The 27673-nt window shown below is 53.9% G+C and overlaps 1 protein-coding gene across 1 annotated transcript in view; it reads left to right on the forward strand.

Annotated features, from left to right (window-relative positions):
• The window catches only part of MYO5B (myosin VB), a 332931-nt gene that overhangs the window by 269924 nt on the left and 35334 nt on the right, over positions 1–27673 (forward strand). The window contains exons 20-26 of the mRNA XM_038543976.1: positions 1379–1535; positions 3204–3443; positions 10104–10334; positions 21032–21116; positions 22309–22457; positions 23507–23626; positions 25688–25828. Of these exons, the coding sequence (XP_038399904.1) occupies positions 1379–1535; positions 3204–3443; positions 10104–10334; positions 21032–21116; positions 22309–22457; positions 23507–23626; positions 25688–25828 (1123 nt within the window). The remainder of the gene's footprint in view (positions 1–1378; positions 1536–3203; positions 3444–10103; positions 10335–21031; positions 21117–22308; positions 22458–23506; positions 23627–25687; positions 25829–27673) is intronic.

Here is a 27673-nt window from a genome sequence, read left to right on the forward strand (position 1 = left end):
CACAGTCCCTCAGGAACTTGGTAATTAGAGCCGGGAAGGTCCCAGGGATCCCCAGGTCCCCATTGTGCGTCCTTGCACAGAGCTAGGGACTGACCTGTGTAAACATGGTGGGTGGGGGCCGGGTGCCCACCCGGCTCCATGTGGCAGACCTTTCCCCTCCTCCCCGATCTCCTGGGCCCATGAGGCACCAGAGCAGAGTGAGCCTCTCCCCTGGGAGGGCACATGGCGCATGGTGCCCGTCAGACTACCCACAGCGCACAACCTGCTCTCCCCGTAAGGGGGTTACCTTGGAGGAGTGGCCATCGAGTCATATCTGCTGCAATATTGAAGGAAAAAGAAAGCCTGTGAGTGACATGTCAGAGCAGGCATCCTCTGTACTGTAAACGCGAAGCTGGCCCCTGCCTGCCCTCCCATCCCTGCTCTGAGCTGCTTGTCCGAATGGAACCAGAGGTGACCTCGGAGCCACCCAGGTGCTCCCCCTGGAACAGAAGCTATAGAGGTGAAAAGCTGTCAGCAGCATCCGCACTAGGTGGCTGTGGACAGTCAAGCCACCCAGCAGGTCCCGGCAGAGCAGCCTGCACCTGCAAGCTCACCCTAGCTGGCAGCCGGCGACAATCTGAAACCAAGTCGGTCCATGTTCTCCCTGAGGGAGTTTGTGTCTCCGGTGGCTGCATGGGGAGAAAGTGCTCGACTGCACAGGTTCACTCCAGCAGGTGGGGCCGCAGGCCCCTCCCCACTTCCCCCACAGGCTCTCCTGGATGGTTTCCCAGGGCCTTTTCGCTTTGAGCCTGGTGCCACCCAAAGCCCTGAAGTGGGTGAGAAGTGTCAGGCTGAGCCATCCCACCTGGGGGCACGGAGGGGAACATTGGCACGAAGCAGGCAGGTTGGGTGTCCATGTGTCACAGCAGAAAGGGCAGGGAGACGAGGAAGCAGGGGGAGGCGGGTGCGGGCCTGGCAAGGGTTTATGCCATCAGCACACATACAAGCACCTGTTGGCTCGACCCTCTTGAGGTGTCGCAGGCAAGCATGTTGGAGACCTGGCTCCCGGGTTTGCACATCCGGAGACAGGGCATAGGGCAGGAGCGTAAACTCGTGGTGTCCCCAGGGACTGCCCAGGTTGGAGTTGGGGCTCCCAGTGGGGACTGAGCCCAGGGGCATTGTGGAGCTGCTCAGACCCAGACTGAGTTTAGGTTTGTGGGAAGACAGACCACATGGAGGGAGCTTTTGGAGCCGTTCAGGGCTGGCACGCGAGTCCTCATGGCATGGCTGTGTGGAGGGCTGATGCCAGCTGGGCCCTGAGAGTCCCAGCAGGGCTGCAGGGAGAGGCCAGCCTCGCAGGGGCCTCGAGGCCACATCAGCAGGGCCCCTCCCTTTCCAGGCTGGCTGAGCACCTGCGGAGGACACGGGCTGCCATCGTGCTCCAGAAGCAGTGCCGTATGTGGAGGGCCCGCCAGGCCTACCAGAGGGTTCGTGGGGCCGCCGTTGTCATCCAGGCCTTCGCAAGGGGCATGTTCGTGCGGAGGATCTACCAGCAGGTGTGTGGCCTCCCCAGGGGCCTCCCATGTGGATAGAGGACTAAAGCAGCGGCGGGTAGACGGTCCCCACCGTGAACGTCACGGGGTGCCCCTGACTCTCTTCTATGGGGTTCCACATCGTTGCTCCCACTGAATCTTTTCACGGTCCCATGAGCTGTAGTGCGTTAGTATCTCCAGAGACACGGAACCCACAGGAGAAGTGCGGGTGTGAATGCACATACACAGAGACCCTCAGGAAGTGGCCCACCCATGACAGAGGCTGGGAAGTCCCACTGTCTGCTGTCCACAGGCTGAAGGCCCGAGAACCAGGGGAGTGGGCAGTGTGCATGCTGGACCCGGGGCAGGACCGGGGGAGAGATGAGGTAGGGAAGGGGTGCATAACCTTCCTCAGGCGCTCGGGGGTTATGTCCTCCTGCCCTGGGGATGGCAGCCCAGGGATTCAGCGCTCATCTCCTCTACAGACACCTGCAGGCAGGGTGACTGTGACCTTCGCGGGCAGGATGGGCATGTTTCGCTGTGCCCCTGGGGTGGCTGAGGGGCCAGGGAAGCTGTCACCCGCACGGGCGCTTGTCCAGTTGGGGCAGCACCTGCTGACCTGTCCAGGGCTCAGTGAGGCATGAGAGCAAGGGAGATGTTGGCATCGGGGTCTCACCTCACCCACTCGAAGGGTGAACAGCTGACGTCAGAAGGGGGGCACCTGGCCTCCCTGCCGGGCCACTATTCCCAGGACACTGAAGTATGCATGGAGCCCTGGTCAGGGCACCCCCGTTCCACCACAGCACCCCTGAACCACCAAAGCTCAAAGCTATGGTGCGGGACAGGTTGGAAGGAAACGTCCAGAACACTTTTTTTCCTAAAAAGAACATTTTTCTGTGATCAGAGAAGGTAAGATTTTCTTTAAAAAAAAAAAAAAAAAAAAAAACAATGCTGAAGGGAGCATGAAAAACAAAACCTAGTCCCACACGAGATGGGGGGAGTACTCAGGTATAATGGGGGGACGCCCGGGTCACTGGGGCCAAGTGTGTGAACCTGCCTGGGAGGTGGGTGACCTCTGCGCACCGTCCTCAGGAGGGGTAGGTGACTCGTGGGGGGCACACACTGCGAACCCAGGCTGCACCTCAGAGCTACAGCACTGGGCTCGTTGCTCGTTCACTCATTTACACACACACACACACACACACACACACACACACCAGACACGAGGGTGGTGTTAGAGTATTTCTTATTCTGCATGATTTTTAACTTGATAGAGAAGAGAGAGTAAATTCCCAGCCAAGTGTGCAGCTCTAAGTCTGTGGCTCATTACAGACTCTTGACTAGAGAATCCCACCGCCCACCCAGGCTCAGCGTTCTCGGGGGCTCAGAGCCTATAGAATTGGAAGGTGGCAGAAGGTTCATCTCCAGGCCCCTCCACCTGGCTGTTTCACCCTGTGGCTCCCTAACCGAGGGACAAGTAGAGCAAACTAAAAATGGGAGTTCAGTGGCTGATTCTCTGCAGGTTCACAGGCTGCTGTGGAGCCTCTTAGAACACATAGCCTGGAAGCCCCATGCCCTGGGGAGGCACGGTCTCTGCGTGCCTTCACTGTCCACCCTCCAGGCAGCACGCGAGCCTCCCCTCGTCCCGTTCCACTGTGTGAACCCAGCCAGCATGTGCTTGTCTCCTGCCAGATCCTTTTGGAGCACAAGGCCACCATCCTGCAGAAGCACCTGCGGGGCTGGATGGCACGCAGGCGCTTCCAGCGGCTCCGGGGTGCAGCCATCATCATCCAGTGTGCCTTCCGGATGCTCAAGGCCAAGCAGGAGCTGAAGGCCCTCAAGATTGAGGCCCGCTCAGCGGAGCACCTGAAGCGCCTCAATGTGGGCATGGAGAACAAGGTGGTCCAGCTGCAGCGGAAGATCGATGACCAGGTCAGCATTGGGAGCTCCCAGCAGGGGCCCAGGGGTGGGTGCGCTTGAGGGAAGTCCTCTGGGAAGAGTGTGTGCCAGAGGCCGAGGAGGTGCAGGCATCCTGAGGGTGCCACCCCACGCAGCAGACAAGGTACCACGGCCGCCACCCCCAGGGTTGCTCGCTTCCTGCTCCCCAGGGCCTGTGAATAGTCACCTCTTGTGGCATAGGGAACTTTGCAGATGTGGTGAAGGATCCTGTGATGGGGAGACGAGCCTGGGTTACCTGGGTGGGCCTGGTGTGCTCACCAGGGTCCTTGTGAGAGGGTGGCAAGAGGAGCCGAGTCGGAAGAGTGCCCAGTGATGGGTCGATGTGAGGCAGGCTGGGAGCTGGAGACTTATATGGCCTCCGGGGGCTAGGAAGGCAAGACCGTAGGGCCCCACGGAGCAGGAGCACAGCTCCCTCTATCCCTTGACACATCTGGCCTCCGGGACTGTAAGGTAGCAGGTTGTGTGGTTGGGTAGGTTGGTGGTGCTGACTTGACGGCAGTTGGTGACAGCGCTCAGAGGAAGCAGCTCTGCTAGCTCGGCATCGTGGCCGCCTGGAGATGTGACTGTAGTGTAGCTGTGCAAGGCTTCTGCTGCTCCATCTGTTGGCGTGTTTCGTCCTTACAGAGGCCCCGTAAGGGGAACATGTCCTTCTCTTTACAGGTGAGGGTCACACAGGCAACCCTGGCAAGGCCACGATGTGAACCCCACCTGTCGGCTCTAGAGTGTTCATTCTGCTGTCCTGCCTCTGCTGTGCTGGGAAGGGTGCTTGCTTCGGAATCAGAAAGACTCTAATTCAAATATATTTTTTTAAGATTTTATTTATTCATGAGAGAGTCAGAGACACAGGCAGAGGAAGAAGCAGGGTCCCTGCGGGGAGCCCAATACAGGACTCGATCCCAGGACCCCGGGATCACACCCTGAGCCGAAGGCAGACGCTCAACCATTGAGCCCCCCAGGCATCCCTCCAATTCAAATTCAGCTCTGCTGCTTGAAAGTTGAGTGACCTGATCCCTCTGAGCCTCAGTTTTCTTACCCATGAAATAGGGCCACTGGGTCTGTAAGGAGTGTAAGTGGTTGAACACGCAGTGAGGACTCTGGCATGCACTGAGGAGCCCGGGAGGCAGTCAGCACTATTAGGGTTAGGCTCTTTCCTTTTCCCACCTGGCCACCTTCTCAGCCACTCACACAAGTGACAGGTCCTTGGTCAGGTCCCTAGGAGTGTGAGGTGTTCAGGGCGCTGCAGGAACTTGACACAAGCACAAGATGCTCCGCATCCTCCACCAGGCAGCCTCATTTGTTTGGGCCTTGGCAGAGAGCAAGATGGGAGCCACAGGCGCAGGAGGCATGGGGTACCTGCCCCCGGTCAGCCTGCAGTGACAGCGCCTAGTCAGGGAGGGGGGAGGTATGTCTTCCTTGAGAGGCTGGAGTGGTAAAGGATTGGCCATTGAAAAACCCAACTACCATGGAGCATTACCATCAACATCATCGTTATTGTGGCCATGAATGACTGACCACAGAAGGTGTTTGCATCGTCGAAATTTTCCAGTTGACCTTCTGAGTAAAGTCTAGTGGATTAGATGAACAGGCTTTGTCGGAGACACTGCACCCTGCCTCCTAGGAGCCCCAATCACTGCCAGCCACCACGGCCCTTGGTTTCCAGCAATCACACCCTTCATCGGCTTTGCTGATTCCTGAAGTTAACTCGAGAGGTTAAAAATAAATCTGATATTTTACGGCCCATGTGCTGGAACATCAAAGAGAAGCAGATTTTAAAAGCCTATTTTTAAAAAGGTTTTTGCCTTAAGCTTCCTGCTTGGCAAACATCTGTGGGTGGTGGCAGGTGTTGCCCACCCTGGGCCTGGTGCCCTGTGTGCAGAGGCTGGACTAGATGGCGCCTCCCTGGACCCCTCCCTGCACTGCCTGACTGTGTGCCAGGCACTGCTTCTGTATATTCAATTTAATCCTCACCATGACCCTAGGAGATAATACTATTCCCATTTTAAACTGAAGAACAGGGATCCCTGGGTGGCTCAGCGGTTTAACACCTGCCTTTGGCCCAGGGCACGATCCTGGAGTCCCGGGATCGAATCCCACGTCGGGCTCCTGGTGCATGGAGCCTGCTTCTCCCTCTGCCTGTGTCTCTGCCTCTCTCTCTCTCTCTCTATGTCTATCATGAATGAATGAATTTAAAAAATAATAATAATAATTAATTAATTAATTAATAAACTGAGGAACAGGATGCCTGGGTGCTTCCATTGGTGAAGCATCTGCCTTTGGCTCAGGTCGTGATCCCAGGGTTGAGCCCCATGTCAGGCACCTGCTCCACGGGGAGCCTCCCTCTCCTTCTGCCCCTTCCCTGCTCACTCTCTTTCTCTCTTTCAAATGATAAATAAAATCTTTTATAAATAAATAAACTGGGGCACAGAGGTTAAGTAACCTGCCCAAGGTCACCCACTCATAAGTAGTGTGCCTGGGATGGACCGTCGGCAGTGATTGCAGGGAGAACCCTGCCATCTCCCCCCAGAGTACAGGGTTCCTGCACGTTCAGAGACTGTCTGGATGTGAGGGTTCCTCCATCCAGGGAAGGACCCCACTCTTGTTTGACTTCCTTTGCATTATAGGTGGCATTGTCCTTGGACAAGTTGGCCTATTATAGTGGGGGGGGGGGGGGGACAGGTCACAGAACGTTCATGGCCCCTCCTGAGAGGAGGCGGCAGCAGCAGAGCCCTGGGTATTTGCCAGAGCAGTGTGGGGTAGTGGGCAGAGCCCCGGCTGGATGGAGTCCCGAGTTCTGTCTCAGGTGTACTTGCAATCAGGCTGACAGCCTGGGCTGATGGCTGGACCTCCAAGTGGGCCTTGAGCTGCTTCGAGGAGATTGGCCTAAGATGTCTAAGGTAACTTCCAGCTCAAAACTTCACTGATACGATGATTTGGCTCAAGTAGCGGTTCCAGCTCCAGGCTCTGCTACAGGATTACATGGTTATCCCCATGGCGAGAAGTCCTCAGAGGAGGAAACTGAGGGATAAAAACAGGGTGAGTTTAGCACCAAAATCCCTGCCTAAGGTTTCGTGCACCAGCTAAAGTGACAAGATGCAAAATTGGCACCCAGTTCCTGAGGCAACTGGAAGACGGAGATGGGGTCTCAGACAGCGGTTTAGGGGGTTGGAGCTGCCACTGGTGCCAACTCTCCCGCGGGTTTTCCAGCTTGGGGTTACCCTAAGCCACATCCTTCCTAGTGTTTTCCAGCAGTGAACACAATGACCATTCCGGGGCCATTGCTTGGTGTCTGTGATGTTGCCCCTGGGCTGTGACCTCTCTCAGCCCAAATGAAGTAGCCTGTGAACTCGGCTCCCTCCCATCCTGCCTTTATCCAAGCTCAACACATAGAGGGCTGGTTAAACCTATGATTTCTTTTATAATGAAGGTCCAGTTTCATAGACCTTTATGAGGACAACACTGTGTTTGAATGTTTGATCTGAAAAAATAGGAGAGAACCACACAGACCCAGCCTGGTTCCATACGCGGAGTATAACACTCAGTAGATGTGTTCAATTAGTTGAGACTTTGATTCCTGAGAGCATCCAAGTCCATTTGAGAAATAGTATCATTCAGTTTTAGGGCTTCCAGTGCCTCAGTTTTCTTAACTGAAATGGGGTTTGTTTAAGATTTTATATGAGAGAGCGAGCACATGAGAAGGGTGAGGAGTAGAGGGAGGAGCAGGCTTCCTGGCCAAGCAGGGAGCCCAGGGTGGGCGGTCGATCCTGGGACTCTGGAATCATGACTTGAGCCAACAGCAGACACTTACCAACAGAGCCCCCCAGGTGCCCCTGAAATGGGGATGTTAATCAGCCGTACTACATAGGATTTTGAGGAGTGAATGAGCTAATATATAATATACATCTCCTGGGTAGTACAGTGCCTGCCCATAGTGAGCCCCAGCGCGTGCTAGGAGCACATGGGGAGCATGTTATTTTTCATGATGTGCACAGTCTTGCAAGGATTTGGTCACCCTGTCTCCCAGGGGTCTGTAGACCATTGGGAACTACTTGAAGCCTCTTCCATACAGTTCTGCAGGTCGTACACTGCACACGAATAGTTGCCTATGGGGACAGGTGGGGCTGAAGACTGTCCTGTGCTCTGCTCCTCTGTAAGCCCTGGAGCATCACCGCTGGAGGAAGAGGTGTCCTCTGTTCCACATGCACTCCTGGACCTGTGTCCACCTGGGGGGGGGCACTCTGTGGAGCTTGTGCTCCTGGAGGGGATGCTTTTTCTGGTTCACACAGGAGTGCCACAGAGGCCAGCAGAGGGCTGGGGGCCCTGGGCCCGAGGGACAGGTGAATGCCACATCTTTCAGGTAGGGGAGACATGTCAGGCATAAGAACATCTCACCAAGCAAACTTTTGAGAAGTTCTCAAACTTCTGAGAAAGTAACAACAGGGAGTCTCGACTTCCTTCCCACACGGGTTCCTTGTTGGCAGCTGAGGGCAGATGTGCCCTACAGTGGTGGGTGCAGTGTGAGCATCCCCGTGGAGAATGGGAGGGGTGCAAGGAGAATAGGGGTCTGTCCTCAAATCCCCTGGCACTGGTATTAGGAAGAGGCTCACGGGAGCAGGACCGGTCACACCAACAGAGGTGACTCTGAGGAGCTCAGCCACATCGCAGGGGGGATTCTGGGGTCTGAGAGAGGACAGGTATCCCACAAGACCCCCGTATCAGGCTCAGCTGCACACCTGGTGCAGACTTCGTGGCATGAGGGTGAAACAGGAGACTGCCAGGCTCCTCCGGGGTCTTCCTTTCTGGGATCATACCTTTGGAGCCTGAGGACTGCAGCTGCCACGAGGCCTGGCGGTCACTTCTAGAGGCTGTGGATAAAACGAACTGCCCAGGTGTTGCTGTGAGGAGTCTCCCTGCCGTGTCCACAACCAGCGGAGAGTTCAGAGCCTGTCTCCCCGGACTCCTGGCAGAGCTGAGCAGCCGGGTTGGTTGGGTGCTTGCTGGGTGCCAGGTGCTGACAAAGCACCAGATCTTCCTGAGCATTGATAAAACTCCAAGGAAGGATTGATGTGGCCCCCCCTTTCACACAGGAAAACGGGGGCTCAGGGAGGCGGAACAGCTGAGGGGGATAGAGCTGGTCTATCAACAGGTCTGCCCGCATCCAGCCCCCAGATCCCCGACTTCCTGGGCCCCACGTCCACTGGATGTCAGGACCTGTAAGGCGCTGGCCTCCTGGGACATGTTACCAGGCCTGAGGGGCCCAGGGTGTCCTCTGTCCATGGTGTAGTGCTGTTGGACTCAGCCTACCAGCAAGACATGGATCTCCCTGAGATCCTTCCAGGGGGACAGGAGGGGCCCGTGCCCCTTGCTGCCACCATGTTTTGTGCCTTCCTCCATATCCCACACCCGCTCCAATTCCCCCCCTGCCCAGTGGTCTGCCCTGCTCTCACAGTGATCTGACCCAGCTCTGCTGCCTGCAGTGACGGTTGACGTGACCCATCACACCTTCCCTCCCTAAACCCACTCCCCTGTGCAGAGACCCTTCGACCTGTGGAGCGGGGGTGGGTGGGGGCAGACAGGATGGAGCGTCCTGAGCAGAGGACCCCTGACTGGGTCCCTTGTGGTGACATCAGGCGAGGCTGGCGGCCAGACCAGACATGAGGTGGGCCAGGGCATAAGTGGAAGATTCCCCGCATGGCAGGGGGAGCCACCCCGTGATGTGGAAGCAGGCCGGGTTCCCCTTGGGCCCAGCAGCAGGTCTCTCTGGAGGTCCCACATGCAGATGGCATCACACCAGGTCCCATGGCTGCTCTCCACTACTCTCCGCAGCTCCCCATGGAAGTGTGGTTTCTGGTGCAAGTTAGGATGGAATCCTGATGCTCTGGCCTTGCTGGCGTCTGAGCCAACAGCCCTGGTCCCCGAGCTCCCTCGCGGGTGGCCATGAAGAATGAGTGACTGTGTGCTGGTTACTTCGAGAACCCCCTCTTCACTGTGCCTGCTGGTCCCCCTCGGCTGATCGTCTTGCCTCCTGCGGTGCCAGCTTGTGGCCCCAGGTCCTCATGCTTCCTCCGCGTGAGCACCGCCCGATCCCCTAGCCAACCTGCGCCGGCCGGCCAGGGTGCCACTCGCGGACATATTCGTGGGGTGCCGGCTGTGGAGTCAGAGGGTCACAGGGTGAGCCGGTGGGCAGCCGGGGGTCCCTGGAGGCCTCCTTGGAAGAGGAGCCGCTGAGAGGGGTCCTCCGTGTCAGAGCTGGCAATGGGGTTGCAGCCTTTGTGCCGGTAGGTCCGGAGACGGGGAGGCCCAACCCGGGAAGGCCCTGGTCCTTCCCACGACTTGCAAGGTGGCTGTGAGGGCCAGCCGGCTGGGCGTCGGAGACCAACTGCAGTCGGCTGCCCTCGCTAAGGCCTCTCGCCTCGGCGCTGGCATTTTCCCCTTGAGGTGTTGCTCCTCGGCTCACAGGAGGGTCCAGGGGTGGGGAGCAGGGGCCCCAGGAGGGTGCTCAGCATGCAGCGACTGTGAGATGTCCTCCACTGCAGAGTTCCTCTTCTAATCGCCTTCGTGTTTTCTCCCTGCCCCTGTCTCCTTGTCCTCCCCTCTTCCTACCCCCGCCCCCACTCTTTGCTGGTGCTCCCGCAGAACAAAGAGTTCAAGTCGCTGTCAGAGCAGTTGGCGGTGGCCACATCCACACACGCCACGGAGGTGGAGAAGCTAAAGAAGGAGCTGGCCCAGTACCATCAGAGCCAGGGGGGCGGTGGCCTGAGGCTGCAGGAGGAGGTCGAGAACCTGCGGGCTGAGCTCCAGAGGGCCCACTGTGAGCGCAAGGTCCTGGAGGACACACACACCAGGGAGAAGGACGAGCTCAGAAAGGTACGTGAAGGCCCGTGGGAGTGCGTGGCAGTGGGCCGGCTCAAAGGGCAGCATCCTCCTCGGCTGTAAGTCACTATGGGCTCTGCTGGGGCCTGTGCCCACCCACTGGCTGTCTCTCTGCACCCGGACACAGTGCCTATGCTATGGGGACCACGTGAACAGGTGGCCGTTCACCAAACAAGCGTTGATGACATGTTGGTGTTCACTGAACAGGGCAGCCTCCCTTGGAAGGAGTGTGTGTGAGAGCCTCTAGGCCTGTGTCCAATAGCCTAGGGCAGCCACAGAGTCTGCCCAGTGGCCTGGTCCTTTATAGCAAGCAGCGTGGTACATGGGGCAGAGGCTTTTCTCCTTCATGTTGCAGGGATGGAGGCACCCACAGCCCCACTCACAGCAACTGGGCTCTGGTGAAGTCACCTCTGCCTTCGGTGTTGACGGCTCCAGCCCAACTCAGCCATGCCGGCTGGCACGCTCCGCAGGTTTTCTCTCTGCCTCGTAAGATAGATCTTCCCAGGTCACCCTCACGCCCCACCTCAAAAGTCAGGGTGTAGGGATTTCCTTCTCTTCCCTCAAGGTAACTAACTGTTCAAACCAGGGACATGCCACGTCCAGGGAGAGCCTTCCATGGACACAGGACTCGGTCGTTTGCCCTGCGTCTCTGCAGCAGCCCACACATCCCGGGCCCAGTGGCGCCTGGCCCGCTCCTTTAGTGCCTCCGTTCCTGGACAGTCACAAAGGCTTGAGCATCTAGTTAGGGAAGGAGTCACTGTTCCTGACATAGGAGTGACTTTCAGCATTTAAAGATTAGAGCAGAGGTCACTGGGGCAGCTCAGTTGGTTAAGCATCAGGTCATGATCTCATGGGTTGTGGGATCGAGCTCCATGCTGGAGTCTGCTGGGAGATTCTCTCCTCCCGCCCCTCCCCCAATTCACAGGATGCTCACTTGCTCTCTCTCTAAAATAAATCTTAAAAAAAATAGAACAGGCTGGGGCACCTGGGTGGCTCAGTGGGTTGAGCGTCTGACTCTTGCTTTCAGCTCAGGTCATGATCTCAGGGTCAAGAGTGAGCCACCTGTCGGGCTCTGTACTCGACATGACATCTGCTTGAGATTCTCTTCCTTTCCCTCTGCCCTCCTCCATGCACGCGTGTGTGCACACTTGCTTGCATGATCTCAAATTAAAAAACTAGAGCAGGCTACATGACACCTCAGAAAGCTTTGTAGGGTCAGCATTGGAAGGTAGGTCTTCTCCCTGTCTGCCGTTACCCAGTGCCTGTGGGAAAGCTTTCTGGCCTTTGTGCCCTTGTCCGTTTGCCTTAGTGTAAATGACCTCTCATGCCTCTGGACGTCAAAACTGGCCAATGCCTGTGCAGTGTGAGGTGGTACTTGGTGGTTCTAGGGAGGAGAGGCCCCAGCCCTGCTCTGCAGTGCTCCCCTCTCCCTTGGCCCCACCCCTTCTCCAGCCTGAGCCCCAGCACAGCTGAGCAGCATGCAGACTGGGTCTGAGATGTTGCCCACGGAGCCCACTCACCTGGAGCTTGCCTACATGCTTTCTGTGTCCTGGCAGGGCCTCTGTGCCACCGGCTACTGCCTTCTCCATCCCAGGGACTTCCCAACGTGGGGATTAGGTGGTGAATACAGTGGGCCTTCCAGTGCAGGCGGCCCCTGGCCCAGAAGAGGAGCAACTTCCGCCCCGAGATGTCACCTAGGCAAACCCGTCCATGAGGCCTGACGTGGCTTCCTTCTCTGGGAGGAAGCAAGTGGGACTGGGAGGCTCCTGTAAAATATAGCTGTAAGCCGGTAACCAGCAGACAGTGGAACTACACCGTTGGGGTCTCCTGGCTGTGGGAACAGCTGGACAGTCACTCCTCTGTGTGCACGAGAAACAAGGTGCTGGGATCCAAAGGCAGAGAAGATGCTGGGATGAGAACTGCAGACCTTGAGGTTGGTGACCCCGGGAGAAAAAGGGAGGCAGGTTCCCTGCACATGCTCACAGGTCAGATGACGCATGTGGGATGTCTGTTCACCCAGCAGATTCACAGAACCTGGGTGTCTCCTGTGTCTGCCCCACGGAGACTCCTCAGCCCCCCGTCTCTTTACCAGCTTCTCCGTGGGCATGGTGGTCTGAGGACACAGGGCTCCAAAAACGTCTCCGTCTTGATCCAAGGGAGCCTGAGGGTTTATAGCAGGAAACTCTCCATAGGCAGGAAAAACAGACAGGAGGGCTCTGTCCTCTGCTCCTTAAAAAAAAAAAAAAAAAAAAAAAATCCTGGGAGTGTGTTGAGCTAGTGTGTTAAATACTATGAGAGCTTGGAACTGCCAAGGAAAAAAGATTCACAGACGCTGCAAGAGAGAGAACAACAGTCACAGAAGCAGGAGAGAAATGCACCTTCTTTGACTCCATGATATAAGCAGATTCCCAAGCCAGTAGCAGGAGAAGACGGTGGCCTAAGGCAGCGTGTGAGGTGCATTGCCCGCCTGTGTGCAAGAAACAACGGGAAGCTGATGACTGCCGCCAGGGTCCTCACGGCCCTCAGGTTCCAGCGGCCGTGAGCAGGCAGACGCTGGCCTCCGCTCTCCATCTTTGGTGCCTGGCCAGGGTTCAATGCTCCTCAGAGGCGCCGTGTCCAACGTTGACAACTGCGTAACCAGACAGCTGGTCTCAGGCTGGTCCAGGGGCTGCGGTGCCCCAAGCAGGATGGAGGAGCCGGTGGCAGTGCTGTGAGGGTATGCTGATCACCGCTTCGCTGTCCGTCAGCAGGTGCAGTACTGGAACTGGCATCCTGGGGGCTCTGGGCTCCCTGCTGCTGATGGCCTGGCTGGGGCCACGTGGCTTGGGGCCCCCAGGGGCAGGAGCTGGCTGCTGTGGCCACAGCCCCAGGGGCTCACCCCCTACTCACCCCCATGCAGGGGCTCCTCCCACTCGCCCCCTAGGGCAGCTGCCCCAGGCCTTCAGCCTTACCACCTGTATCCTGTGTGGTGGGGTCTCTTCTAGCTGTGACCCCGTACCAGCTGTCGTGCAGCGCCGTTGGCTTGTCGGAGGAGCCGTCCTGTGTCCTGCTGAGAGTGGGGGTGCCCAGGGCCGCCCTTGATGCGCAGCCATGGCTCGTCATCCACAGTCAGCGCCTGTGAGGCCTGGCCTGCTGCAGTGCTGCAGGTGGCTGGGGAAGAGCCACCTCCAGCCAGTGGCCTGGCTCTGAGCCTGGGTCCCTGACACCTGAGAGACGAAGAGCTGCCCCTGGGGCCTGAGCGCTCAGTGGTGGGGCTGAGTCGTACCATGTCCTCTGTCGCCCGCCCACCACCGTGGGATGGTTACCTCAGGTAGGCCCAGTGTGAAGGTCTTAGGTTTTTCCAAGTAGAAGTGGAGAGATGGGACCTGGGGAATAGTGGGGTTCTCACAATGGGGTGTCCGAGTCTTTCCCCAAAGGTGCAGAGAGGTCTTCTCTGGTCGACCAGGACATAGCTGCATTCCCACAGCTCCAGGCTGGTGGTTGCTGGAATGAGGACCCCACACCAATGGTGGAGGACACAGTGGTGTTGAAGACATCCTGAAGTGCAGGCCTTGGTTTGTTGACTAGACGCTCATGGGGTGCCTGCCTGTCAGCTACCAGGCTCTCCCCGGGGCAAAAGGAAACAATTTTTTAAAGTCCTTCATATTCTGATGGAGCTCAAATATTTGGGGTCATTACACAGATGGGGATCAAATACGAATTATCCATCATGCATGTGAAGAATAAAGCAGAGTGAAAGGGGATAGAGAGGAGCCTCCGGGTACAGGGAGAGGCTTGGCTTGTGGTGGCTGGAGACTTCTCCCTGGAAGACGCCTGAGTGGGGTGAGGATGAGCCATAAGCAGGTGATGAGGGCAACAGCACGTGCACAGGCCCTGAGGTGGGAGTAGGCTGGGCAGGCACGAGCAGCAGGAAGCAGAGTGACTGAGCAACAGGGAAGGCAGGGGGTGCTGAGGTCAGCGAGGTATAGTGGGGTCAGATCGGGAAGAGCCCCCTGACCCTGACAGTGACGTTAGCCATGAAGCATCTGGGGAGAGGAACAACTCTACCCTAGGCACCTAGGCACACCGTGCTCTCCTACCCTGAGCATCTTCCTATCACTCTTGCCGTGGGGACCAGTCACGTGTGGCCTGCTACGGACCTTCGACATCGCCATCCTTCATGTGTCGGCCTCCTGGACTGTCGGGACACATGGTAGCATAGTACTTAACGGCTGAGCCTGCACCTGGACTGCACAGGGCAAGGGCCAGCTATACCCCTGCCTGGCTGTGTGGCCTGTGGCAAGGTCTCTAACTTTTCTGTGCCTTGGTTTCCCTAAAAGCAAATACTGAGGGTACCTACATGTATCCCATGTGAGTTCCAGTTTTATTTCTGCACATTACTCGGTGCACAGTACCCTCTGCATGGTCTGTTCTTCCCTTCTCTCTCTCCTCTGCTTAGACCCCTTTCCCTCTGACTAGATAACTTCCCCTGTAAAATAGTCTTCCTACTAACCTTACTCTCAGAACAGACAAGAAGCTGTGTCGAGACTTTGCAGAACTAGCATTGTCACTGCCCAGGGCCGAGCGTGGAACTGTCTCCCAGACAGTTTGTGCGCAGCATTGAGGACAGAGGCCCCAGGACAGAGCGGCAGTCATGTGAGACTCTTCTGATAGGCATTGTCCAATAAGTTCGTCCAGCAGTTTTCTTCTAGAAACCTTGCTCTTGGCTCTTTCTACAATATAAATACCCAGCTTGAAAGGAGACAAAGCCAAAAGCTCAGAGCTGCGCTCGTATTATAAAGATTAACTAGTAAGGGCAGTGGGTGGTTTTTTTTTTTTTTTTTCTTAACGACTGTCTTTGAGGGGCACCCGATGGCTCAGCAAAGGCAGCTATTGAGCATGAGGCTGGGTATTTGTTTCATTTAACTTAAGGGTCTCAGTTAGCTGGATGGTGCTGGGATTCAGCCTCAGTGTCGGTTATGATGACCTGCCCTAAGTCCCATGTAGGAGACCCTCCGGGTCATACTGCCCTCGCCCCCACCCCACCTCAGCCCAAGAGAGAACTGGAGCTACTGAAAGATGTTGAGTCCCCAGCCCTAGCACAGGTGGTGGTTATCACATGCAAGAGGGACGCAGTGGCCAGCGTCGGGGTTGGGCGTCCCTCCCTGTAGCCTGCATCCCTGACGCTTCCCAGAAGGGAGGCCACATAGCTGCAGAGGCTCATACCTGCCAGCAAAGTCCCATTGTGCTAACGAGCGGGAGGCCTGGAGGGCCGGCCGTGCCTGGAGACACGTGAGGGTCAGTGTCCTCAGGACTGAAGGGCTGGAGTGCGGGCAGGAAGGCAAGCACAGCTCCCCGGGGCACTTGGACATAGGGCTCACAGCCACAATGCAGCTTCCTCAGAGGCCCACCCCTGTGATCAGAGCCAGAGGGAAGCAGTGCAGCTCTGGCACTCAGGCTATGTGGGCGGCTCGTGTCCCCGATCACGGTGACCTCCGTGGAGCTACGTGATCACAGAGCACACTCCAGGGATAGACGTGGCAGGTCCAGCCTCAGTGGCAGCGGCAGGCCCATCCTGCTGGCTGGGCATGTTGTGTCCCATTGCACAACGGTGGCCACCAACTGTCAGTGCTGTTGGGGGGGGGTGGAGCAGCAAGGGAGCCTGGACACCAAGAGGAGAAACCCCGGTGAAGGGAGCGGAGAGCTCAGCAGGGGGAACAGGGCAATGCTTAGGTGGAAAGCCGAGGGCGGGAAGAAGCTGGGCCCCCCGCAGCCCATATTCAGAGAGGTGTGTGCAGTGGAGTTCACCCAAGGACAGAGGGGGTAAAGCCATTTCTCCAATTCTCCTTGTCCCCAGCCTTGTCCTTTCTGGGTCCTGTTTCCGCACCCCACGTACCACCGCACAGCTGTCCTGCTCCCCCTCTGCACCGGGTCCTCCTCCACCCAGAGCTCCCAGGCTGCCGACGAATCCACACATCTGCTTGATGCAGCCCACTGCCCTGGGACCTCGCAGAGCCCCCATCCGTCCCTCGTTAGCTCTGTTCATGCTCCATGTCCTCCCAGCAGCCATTCTCAACAACAGGCAGTTTTGCCTACAAGGAACTTTTGGGCATGTCCGGAGACCCTTTGGGGGTCACAGCTATGTGGTGGGAGCAGTGTGACTGGCATCTCGTGAGAAGGGGCCAGCAGTCCCTGCTGATGATGAGGAATTACCCGGCCGAGTGCAGCAGTAGTGCCAAGGCCTGGAGCCCAGCCTGGAGGAATTGGTGCGGGCCTCACGGGTTTGCTGCTGCTGTGTACCTGTCTCTTGCGCCCGTGAGGGGATGCACTCAGAGCCAGCTGCCTGGAATGCAGGGTGTTTTGCGTCCCCAGCTCCTGGCAGAGTCGTGTTGGGAAGTATCTGGTAGGTGGGCAATGGCTTTGTCTGGTGTCAGCCCTGGGGCAAGCACGAGTGTGAGCGTGGTAGGTGCAGCTGTCACAGCACTGCTGCTGCGCTCTCTACCTGGCCCTGCCCACTGCACTGGGCCATAGTCTCCGCGGTCATTCATTAGTTGCGTCCAGTGTCATACGCACTAACTTGTTGGTGTCAGCAGCTCAGTGCTACCAGTGCCTGGCACATACCATTTTACCAGCCTTTTCTCATCTGAGGCCCGCAGGGAGGCAGAGGGTGCCCCTCGGCCTGAGTGTCCACCATGGGGTTTATCACCTGCACGGCAGGCAAGGGCCCTGCAGGGTAGCCAGGTTGCTGCCAGGGTGACCCCACACTGCTCATGAGCTTGTCCCAGGAACTCTGAGTGTGACACCCCCGGGGAGCTTGGGTGATTGAGGCCACTAGAGATTGAGGCCACCGAACGTAGAGAATGAGAAGCAGCAACACCGTGTGGTGGAGAAGGGATGGTTTCCCAGAAGGTTGTGATTTGGAGCCGCATCTTGAAGGCTGTTGAAAAGTCTGAGCCAGGACATGACGTGGGACTGTGTCAGGGCTGCTGGGGAGAGAGTCAGAGCGGGCTGGAGCCTGGGTGGTACCGTGTATCTGCAACTCTCCCTGTGGAGCCTTGGAGTGCAAGCCCTGTGTGGGTCCGTCAGTCCCTGAGCAGCAAGGTGCCTGGGGGTGGAGGGGTCACTGCCTCCCTGGGGAGCAGGGGGCAGGTGGACCTCAGTCCTGGACCCGTCTTGTTGGAATTCTCTCCCAAGCCTTCTCACACGATGCTGAGCACTGGGGAGCTGCACTTGGACCCCAGCTCCGGAGGCTGACCTTGACCAGACTCAAGAATCCTGGGAACTTAGCCGTGGGGAAGGTGTCTGCCCCAGATCCGGCGTCCCCGGGGCTGCTTTCTGCCCTTCACAGTCTCGGGGCTCTGGCAGAGATCAAAGGTGCTTCCCTGACAGGAGTGCAGGTGGGTCCACAAGGGATCTCCCAGGAGGTGGTCCCAGGAAGTCGTCTTCTCGCCTCAGCCCCCGGGCCTGTCCCCTCCGGGACTCGGGACTCGTTGGATGCAGGCTGGCAGTGGTGCCCCGCCCCCCTTCCAGGGGGATTAGGAAATGACCCAAATAGCCGGAAGTGAGGCCTTGAACTGGGAGCCACCTGCTGGTCTCGGAGGTGAACCTATGGGGAAGACTCACACCCAAACCTGGGAGCCTGCCTTAGGCCCCTCTTTTTATCCTTTAACACATTGAACACAGGGTATTGTGCTCAGCAGGTTGGTGTATTTGTGGAATGGTTATTTAGGAGCTTTATTGAATATAATTCACATACTAGAGTTTACCTGTTTAAAACATACAATTCAGTGACTTAGAAAAAAAAGTTTTGCAACTACCACATTGTGTAATTTCTAAATATTTTTGTCACCCCTCCCCCCCCCCCAAAAAAAGCAGCCTCTGTATCTGTTAACAGTCACACCACGTTCCCCCTGCCCCATTCCCATCCCAGTCCCAGCCTTAGGCAAAACCACTAACCTGCTCTCTGCCTCTAGATGTGCCTATTCTGGATATTTACTACGAATGGAACTGTACTGCGTGTGACTTTTGTGACTGGCCTTTTTCACATATCGTGTCTTCCAGATTCATCCATGTTGTAACGTAGATTAGTACTTTATTGCTTCTTATTGCTAAACAGTATTTCGTCATGTGAACATAACCATATTTTATCAGTCCTCTTGCAAACCTAGGAATTTGTTGATCTTGGGTTAAAATGTAACGTTCAAGGGACTTGCAAAGCTGCTGCATTGGTTTGTTTCATCAGCATATGAGAAATCTGATTTCTCCACGTCCTCACTAACATTTGTAATTGTCTTTTAAAAAAAAAATTTATTTATTTATTTATGATAGAGATAGAGAGAGAGAGAGAGGCAGAGACACAGGAGGAGGGAGAAGCAGGCTCCATGCAGGGAGCCCGATGTGGGAATCGATCCTGGGACTCCAGGATCATGCCCTGGGCCAAAGGCAAGCGCTAAACCACTGAGCCACCCAGGGATCCCTGTAATTGTCTTTTTTAAATTATAACTATCATAGTACACATGAGGTGATAAATCATTGTGGTCTTGGTTTACATTTCCCTAATGATGTTGAACATCTTGTGAGCTTGTTGGCCATATAAAGAAGCATCTGTTCAATTTTTTTTTCTATTTATTGATTGGATTTTTTTTTGAGTTGTAAATACTCTATATATTCAGCATCCAAGTCCCCTATCAGATAAGTAATTTATGAACATTTACTCTCATACTGTGGGTTGCGCTTTCCTTTTGAGAGTATCCTTTGAAGCACAAAAATGTTTAGTTTGGATGATGTACAACTTAAACTATTTTTTTCTTTGGTTGCATATACTTTTGATGTATTAAAAACCTTTGACTAACCCAACATCACAGAAATTTGCTTCTATGTTCTCTTCCAAGAGTTTTATAATTTTAACTCTTATGTTTAGGTCTTTGATACGTTTTTAGCTTATTTTTCTATATGGTGTGAGGTAGGAGTCCAATTTTATTTTGTATGTGGAAACCCAGTTGTCTCAGCCATGTATTAGACTCTTCTTTCCTCTGAATTGTTTTTCTTCTCTAATTGCCCTGGCTGGAATCTCAACAGCACAACGTTGAATGGTTTTGGTGTGAGAAGAGACAGCCTTGTTTGTCCTATGGGTGCAATTGGTATTCGGTGTTTGGCCACAGAGCCTGATGTTGTGGGTGTTCACAGATGCCCTTTATCAGGTCGAGGAAGGCCCCACCTATTATTCCTAGTTCATTGAGTGTTTTTATCATGAACATTTGGTAGCATGTCATTAAGGGGTTTTGCATCTGTGTACACAGAGGATAGCAGTCTTTGGCTTTCTTGTGATGCCTTTATCTGCCTTTATCTGCTTCTGGAATCAGGACATTCCTAGCCTCATAGAGGGAACTGAGCCAGCATTCCCTTCTCTCCTGTCTTGTGAAATAACCTATGCAGAATAGATGTTTTCAAGTTTTTGCTAAGTGGTGGAATGATTTTAAAAGTCTGTTTCTACTTAGTGCCCAGTGAAGGTAATGTTGTAGAACCACCTATAAATATTGGTCAGCAGGTCTAGGCTGTGCCTGCTGCTCTTACTCCACATACATCATCTCATTTAATCCTGAAAGCAGCCCTGTGAGGTAAGTGTCAAGTTTCCCAAGAGCCAGAGAACCGTGGCTGTGAAGCTTAGTGTCTTTGCCTTGGGCCAGAGGTGCTGTGCTTCATGATGTGATTGCAGGGGCCATCCTGTGCTGACTTGGTGGTGGCTCAGAAAGCCTCAGAGAAGTGGGACTCAAGTCTGGATGCCTGAATTAAGGGCCCGGGGCACATGTTCCTCTCCTCTTCCCGTCTGGTTTCTGCAATGCTCACCTCCTTACCTTTGTCACAAAGGCAGGGACACAATGTTGGTGGGGAAATGGCCTCGGTGGCCTCCTGCAAAACGAGTGTCCAGGGGGTCCAGAGAGTGCAGAGGCAAACTCCCATGTTACAAAAGATATAGACCCCTTTCTCATTCTCCTTTATGACAACTAATAATTTCTAATTCTCTTAGAACACATCTGAATTGTCACATTTTTAAATTGGCACAGATATGTACTCTAATATGGAATAGCCAAAGATTTTCATTTTTTAGAAAGCTTGCCACACGCTGTTCTAATTCTTCTTCCTCTGGGCAGACCAGAATTGTTTCTTTGATTGTTGTTTTCTTTTTGTGCCATTTTCAGTAACACTCATTTCGTGCTTCCTTTGGGGGCCTTGTCAGAAGCTGAACAAGCAGAAGTGGCCCTCGTTCTGTGGCACCTGAACTGTGCTGGGTCCAGGGAGACAGGCGAGGGCAAGTGAGATGAAGGCTGGAGATAATCCTTCATTGTGAGCCTTGGTGACACTCAGATTTGAGGGCTCAAAGTTTACCAAGACAAGCAGCCACATACAGTCAGTGAAAGCCTGTTGGTGTCGTTCCCTGCACATGGCATGTGAGCGTGGTGCAGACTTTGCATGAGGTTTTTGTGGCCACTGGAAGACCATGAAGAGGGATGAGCTCTTCTGTCTTCTTTTAATGGGATTTTTCTTTCAGTGTAGCAGTTCTTACCTTGAAATGACAGCAGTTTGGGCTGACTTGATTTTCTTTAAAAAGAGCATTTAAACACCACCAGCTGAACTTCAGACCCCAGAAATGGAGCCTTTCCTTTGCCTACCTTCACGGTGCAAACATTTTCTCCCGTTGCTCTCCCTTTCAGCAAGTTGCAGTCCTGGAGCAAGAAAATGCTCTCTTAAAAGATGAGAAAGAGCAGCTTAACAACCAAATCCTGTGCCAAGCGAAAGGTGAGTACCAAAGTGCTTGGTTTTTTCATTTTGGAGTTCAGTTTCCTTTCTGTGCCGATCGCCCCCTCAAACACTCCTAGTGAGAACGTCGTCAAGATGGTACATTGGAGAAAGGCCTTAATAGATGGTCTTTACGACACTACTATGACTCTTGGTTTTAAGAGTTGAATGCGGTGAGACACATAATGGACAACGTGCATGAGATTTGGAGTCCAGGGACCTGCACTTGAAGAATGACAACCAAATGCTACTGCCTGGCTTTGCCCTCAATGACTATAGTCCTCAGTTTCTTCATCTGTAGAATGGACATAAAAGTCCAGACGTCAGCTGCGTGAAAGGCTTAGCGTGGTGCTCGACACGTGAGCACCTAGGGGCTGTCATAACTGCCGTCTGTAGACTCTCACATCCTTAGTATGTCTTGTGGTTTCTTCTACTGGCCCACTGGCCATCCATTAATGTTTACCAAAGAGAACATCATGGGTCAGATCCCAGCAGACCTGCACCACTGTCAACCTCCATGTGCCATGTGGCCAAGGAGGAGCTGTGGCTGTCCACAGACCCCAGTCCTTGCCTGGCTCTGTGTGTTCCTTAAACAAATCACTCCCCTCCTCCCATCCCTAGGTCTTTCCCGCATTCCATGGGAGGATGGAACCACCCGAGTGCATGGTCCTGCCCAGCGTAAAATCTTGACAAAAACTGACACTTTTTAATTTCCCCGTAATAATTATTTCCTTCTACTGGTATAAATAATTCTGTTCTGGTGGGGGGAAGCCCATCCCGTGTGATCTGCTTGCCTTCTCTCCTTCAATCTCCTTACACTTCAGAACATGGAAGATTGGGAAATCAGAACAAATCTGGGAAACAAAACCTGGCTTCTTCCCCGGGGCATTGCCAGTGGTTCCCATGACAGGTGCCGCAGGAGACAAGTTGGTGGGTTAGGTGAGGGACTGTCATGTAGCCTGTCTTCCCCAGAAGCAGGGTGGGCTTTCCTCCTCAAGATTTAAGCCACCATAACTAGCTTCCCTTTGCTCTGCGGTGGGTGAGGTTGCTGGATAAGCTCATCAGGTGTCCACGGGAGGAGCTAGTCATGGGAAACCCTTTAAAAAGATGAATCAGAAAGCGTGAGTCAATACCCGGGAAGAGAATCCACTCAGAAAGCAAAACTACAGCTTATAGTGTGCTTGCTTTGCAGATGAATTTGCCCAAAACTCTGTCAAGGAGAATCTCCTGATGAAGAAAGAGCTGGAGGAGGAACGCTCCCGGTACCAGAACCTTGTGAAGGAATATTCGCGCTTGGAGCAGAGATACGACAACCTTCGGGATGAGATGACCATCATCAAGGCAAGGAGGGCAGTGCCCGACACGGTGATGTGCTATGGATCTGTGGGGGGAAGTGGTCTTTCCAGCACCTCCTCTTGCCACTCCTGCCCATAGCTTTCACCTAGGAAGTAATGGGGCTGGATGAGCCTTCCCAGGGGTGGCTCCTTTTACAATTTCAGGGGCTTATAAAGATCTCAGGAGCTTAAGGAGAATTCCACCCAGGTGTAACTGTCTTGTTACCTGTTCTGGGAAAACTTTTGAAACCGTGGGGAAGTATTCTGAGCTCTGCGTCCCCAGTGTGTACTGCAGAAAGACCCACAGGGTCAATCATTTCTCCCAGGCTTTGATGAAACACAATATACATAAAAACGTCCTATTTCTGCATTTGTCATTCTTTATCATCCCACATAAATGTTCCCTCCAGAAATGCATCTTCAAACAAGATTGATAAGTTAATTGCATAGAAACCAGGAAGAGATACTAAATAGGAACATATATAAATACAGCATTTTCTGACCAAGATGAGTTTTTACTCTCAAAGCCAAATCATATGCAAGGGGGAATAAAAGTATTTTTAAATGAATGGTATAAATGGTAACCTCTATTTCTAATATGCTTCCTATTCCATGAAATTGGTGGAGCACACGTTGAAGTGTGGGGCCATTAGTGGCGGGTTTGCAACATTCTTCTCAAGGGCGGGGGAGGACCAATGACAGGACGGGCTCTGGGTACTTTCAGGGAGGTACGTGCTGTTTCCCTAGGACCTTTCAGAGACATTGGCCAAAGTGTTAGGAATTTGGGTCTCATTAGGAAACTCATTAGGGAACTCAGTCCTGCTGTGGAGTTCCCTTCTCATTGTCCTTCTGTTGGACAGATGACAGTAAGAACTGTGTCAGTGAAGTTTTTGTGAGAATAACTCCATTTAGCCCTTGTTCCCAGAAACAATGACACCTGTTCTTGTTGACAAATGAGGCAGACGGCCCAATTCTAGGATCTACTGACCTTTGGAAGGGAGTATTTCCCATTAACCTTAGTTCATGATGAGGACTCACATTTTTCTCCTTCAACAGCAAACCCCAGGCCACAGGCGGAACCCATCAAACCAAAGTAGCTTGGAATCTGACTCCAACTACCCCTCCATCTCCACATCCGAGGTGGGAGACACAGAGGATGCCCTCCAACAGGTGGAGGTGAGTAAGGCAGGCTCCCGGCTGCTGCCTGTGCTCCCAAGAGGGAGTGGAGCTACTTGAGGTTTACCAGCCGTGTAGAGACATCCTCTACTGGTTGGCAGTGATCAGTGTGCCCAGGGGCTGCTTCCTCACAAAGGGGTCACGTGGACTGCAGTGGACTCACAATAGCTGGGAGTCAACAGTTATTGTGCGAAGTATATATTACTGTTCACCTTGCCTCCTATCCAGAAAGAGAAGAAGAAGATAGATCACTGGTGCTCACTCTTATAAAATTGAGAACCTATTGTAGAGAGGTAAAACGAGTGGCTTGAGAAGGAACAGCTTCGGGGAGTCTGGGGGGCTCAGTCAATCGGTCCTACTTGTGATTTTGGCTCAGGTCATGATCTCAGGGCATTGAGATGGAGCGCTGACTCCAGCTCCACTCTGGGCATGGGGTCTACTTAGATTCTCTCTCTCTCGCTCACTCTCTCTCTCTCCTCGCCTCTCCCTCTGCTCCTCCCTCTCTCTCTCATTAAAAAAAAAGGAACGGCAGTCACTAAAATAGAAATTATCATTCCCATTTAGTATCACAGCACATATAGAGTATCCATAAATATGCAAGAAGATTTTTTTTTCCCTGAGAAGCTGGATTAAACTCAGCAATTATTTGGAATATATGGAACCACAAATGTCTGCTGCATGACTACATCTTTGTCTCTAAATACTGTACTACACAGTGGACTTTGTAACCTGTGTGTGGTTTTGCCAAAGGTCCACGGACATAATCTTTCCTCTGGCATTTGAGAAGAGGAAAATCACAAGCAGATAAAACCTCATGAAGCACAGGAGAGACACAGAGGAGAGACAGTCATAAAAACAAATGTGCTTTGACACGTCTTTGTGGCAGACACTGTGGAGTGAGTCCTGGAGAAGTGGTCACCAAGCCAGAGGCTGCCCCTGCCCTCATGGGGCTTGCCTGGTACAGGGCTGGGCAATGATCAGGTGATGAGAAGAGTTTGTGATACAACCACAAACATTATTAAGTGTGAGAAGTATGATGGGAGGGCCACAGTAAAGATGGGGAAGGACAGAAAAGGAGGTGTTTGGGATCAGAAGGCGGTCTGCCATACAGGTCCGTGTGGCCTGCTGCTGGCCTCGAGCACCCAGGAAGTGCCTCACACCTGCTGGCTTAAGGCCTTTGGTTTTATCATTGTAACCCCTTCCATCTGGGTCCCGGAGGTTCAAGGCTGAAGCCACTTCAGCCCCAGACATGCCACCGACACGTATCTGTGGCCTTTTCTGCACAGATCTAAGCACTTCCATCTGTGGACCTCATTCTCCAAGGAGGCCAAGGCTGGTTCTTGAGATTAGGGCAGCCAGCATGGTGCTGGCTACGAGGAACACTCGTGAAGTGCTAACCGAACCAAGTTATGTTGCCACCCATGTCTATGCACATACTTTAAAAGTCCACATAGATATGCTTGTGTAGATACACACATTCACACATGCACACCTACACACAACGGGACTCAGGGCAAACCCAGGCACGAGTCCAGAGGGAGAGGTCTGGGAAACTGATGCTCTAAGATCTGTGGAATACACGGGTTCTGTGGCAGGCAAGTGCTCGTTCTGTTTCAACGTGCAATGGAGTGATGTTTAATAGCAGTTTGTGGGGATTGTAACCATGTGGAGTCTTCGTCGCGAAGCGTCAAAGCCCGAGGTGTACAATTGCTCTGGTAGAAGACCACTTCCATAAGCGAGCTCTTTTAAATTCCAAATAAAATGGCTGAGTCTTTATCTATTCTTGGAATGTAGGAGTGGTTGTCTTAAGTGGCTCTCACAGGAATATAAATGGCCAAGACTCAGATGTTATCTAGACAGAAAATGAGCCTGGAGTGCCAACTTCACAATGAGAACAGAGGGTTGGTTGGCACTGGCTTTGCCTCTGGGGCGTAGACCAATGTCTGGGCGGAGAGAGAAGACAGGCAGCTGATAGCAAGGCAGGCTGTGAGCTGCTGCATGTCCCTTAAGGCACGGATGCTTCTGAAAACCCCTTCCTGGCTTTCTGTGTTCCCCCTGAAGGACGTTGGCCTGGAAAAGGCGGCCATGGACATGATGGTCTTCCTGAAGCTGCAGAAGAGGGTGCGGGAGCTTGAGCAGGAGAGGAAGAAACTGCAGGTGCAGCTGGAGAAGAGGGAGCAGCAGGACAGCAGGAGAGTCCAGGTGCGTGCCGGGGCTGCGAGCCTGCAGAGCAGCCCCAGGGTGCTGGTAGTGGACACCTCGGCACATTCCTCCCGGGGCTCCCACGACAGGCTGTGACCCCTGGGGTTAGGCGGGGGCTGGGTTTCAGAGAAAAGCTGCTCTTCATGTTGGTGTCCTGTCGAGTCTTCTCAGCCTACAGAAGCCCCCACACCACCCCAGGTGGCCGGTGGGGAGGCTATCCCAAGCACCCCCAGGGCAAGGGATTTCCAGATAGTAAGCCAGGGACGAGCCTATGGCACTGCCACCTGTCGCAAAGAGGATGGGATATGCGATTCAAGTATAAATCTAAGTCAAATATCAGTGAAGAAGGGCGCTTGCCCCTTCCTTGGAAGCTGGCACGGGCTTGAGTTTAGCTCCACCAGGTAGGGTGGACCGGGCATGCGGTCGCTCACCCTTCCATCCCATGATTTCTACCTGGCCTCAGCCCTGATGGCTACCAGAATCTTGGGTCTCCTTAGCATCTCTGGACAATCTCTGTCTCTGTCAGGGACCTGCTCAGCACTCTGCTAGGGCCAGGCCCAGAGTCCGTATTCAGCATGTTTATGAAATGAGAGGAAATAAAAATGTCAGAAAACTCCCTAGTTTTCATTGAGAAATGACCCAGGCTGGGAAGACCAGGAGCAATACAGGTTAAAAATAGAGGCATGTGCCGCATCGGGTACCAACTGGTGCTGTTGGAATGGACAGTGCCCACGGCCGTTGGCAGAGATAAGGACGTCAGAGCCACGTGCTGTATTTGGGAGGTACAAGGACCACGTCTAACGGGGCAGGAAGCCAATTCTCACGTGGGTCATGACATCGGCTGACCTCATGGTGGGTTTGTCAAGGCCTTCGCTCTGTGACCAGGCCTGGTTTGCCTGTCATGGGTTCCACCCCCTTCCCACTGCCTCTGCCTCTACTCACCGATTCCTGTCAGTAACACCTGGCTTCCCTCTGCCTTCAACTGTGGTGTAGACTGTGGTCTGTGTTGCTAGAATATTCTTGGTGGTTCTCCTGAACACTAGGTGGGGAGGTAAGTCTCGTTGGTGGACTTAAGTCTTGCAGGTGGATTAGATTCAGAGCAGAGAGTGAAAGGTTTAGGTTTACAAAAGGCTTGGCCCGTTAGAAGAAAAGCTGCCCTGCCAGGCGAGCACAGAACAAATGTACCAAATGCCACGTCGAAGACACCAAACAGCACCTGACAGAGAAGTCCCCAGCCCACCCAGCTACCACTGCATGTTCACTCTTTAGGGTTCCCACCAGAGAATTGCTGAATGATCTTGAAATCTTGGCTCTGTTCTTTGTTTAATATTAAAGGGAAAAAAAACTATCCCTTTCTTTAAAAATAATCGCTGATCAAGAGTTATAACTATGGGCTTGCCCCCAGGCCTCAATGTATATTTAAGAAAAATCTTGTTTTTGACAGAGTTTCATAAGAAAGGCAAGAGTGGGGCAGGATATGGAAGGTGTGGAAACCCTCTAGCAGCGTCCTGAAACTAAGCTTGCAGAGATCCCATTGTTGGATCTGCCCTTGGTCCCAAGAGACATCCTGAGCCACCTGGGTCTTTGCTCTGGAGAGACGAGACCTGGGGTCTCAGTGATACGGAGAAGCCATCATGGGAGGAGGAGGGCAGAGAAGTCTGTAGGATGTGCCATCAGCATGAGAGGGATAGCCAGGCTGTCCCTGTATTTAACTTCCTGTCCATCTAGCTCCCTTTCCCTGGGCCTGGCAAAGTCACCTTTGCCGCCAGGGTGGTTCCAGCTGGCTGCCCACTTGGCAATGTAACTGCCAGTCCACCTTAGGGTGGCCCCCAGCCTGTAGGTGAT

This window comes from Canis lupus, chromosome 7 (assembly GCF_011100685.1).
Source record: "Canis lupus familiaris isolate Mischka breed German Shepherd chromosome 7, alternate assembly UU_Cfam_GSD_1.0, whole genome shotgun sequence".
Lineage (NCBI taxonomy): Eukaryota > Metazoa > Chordata > Mammalia > Carnivora > Canidae > Canis > Canis lupus.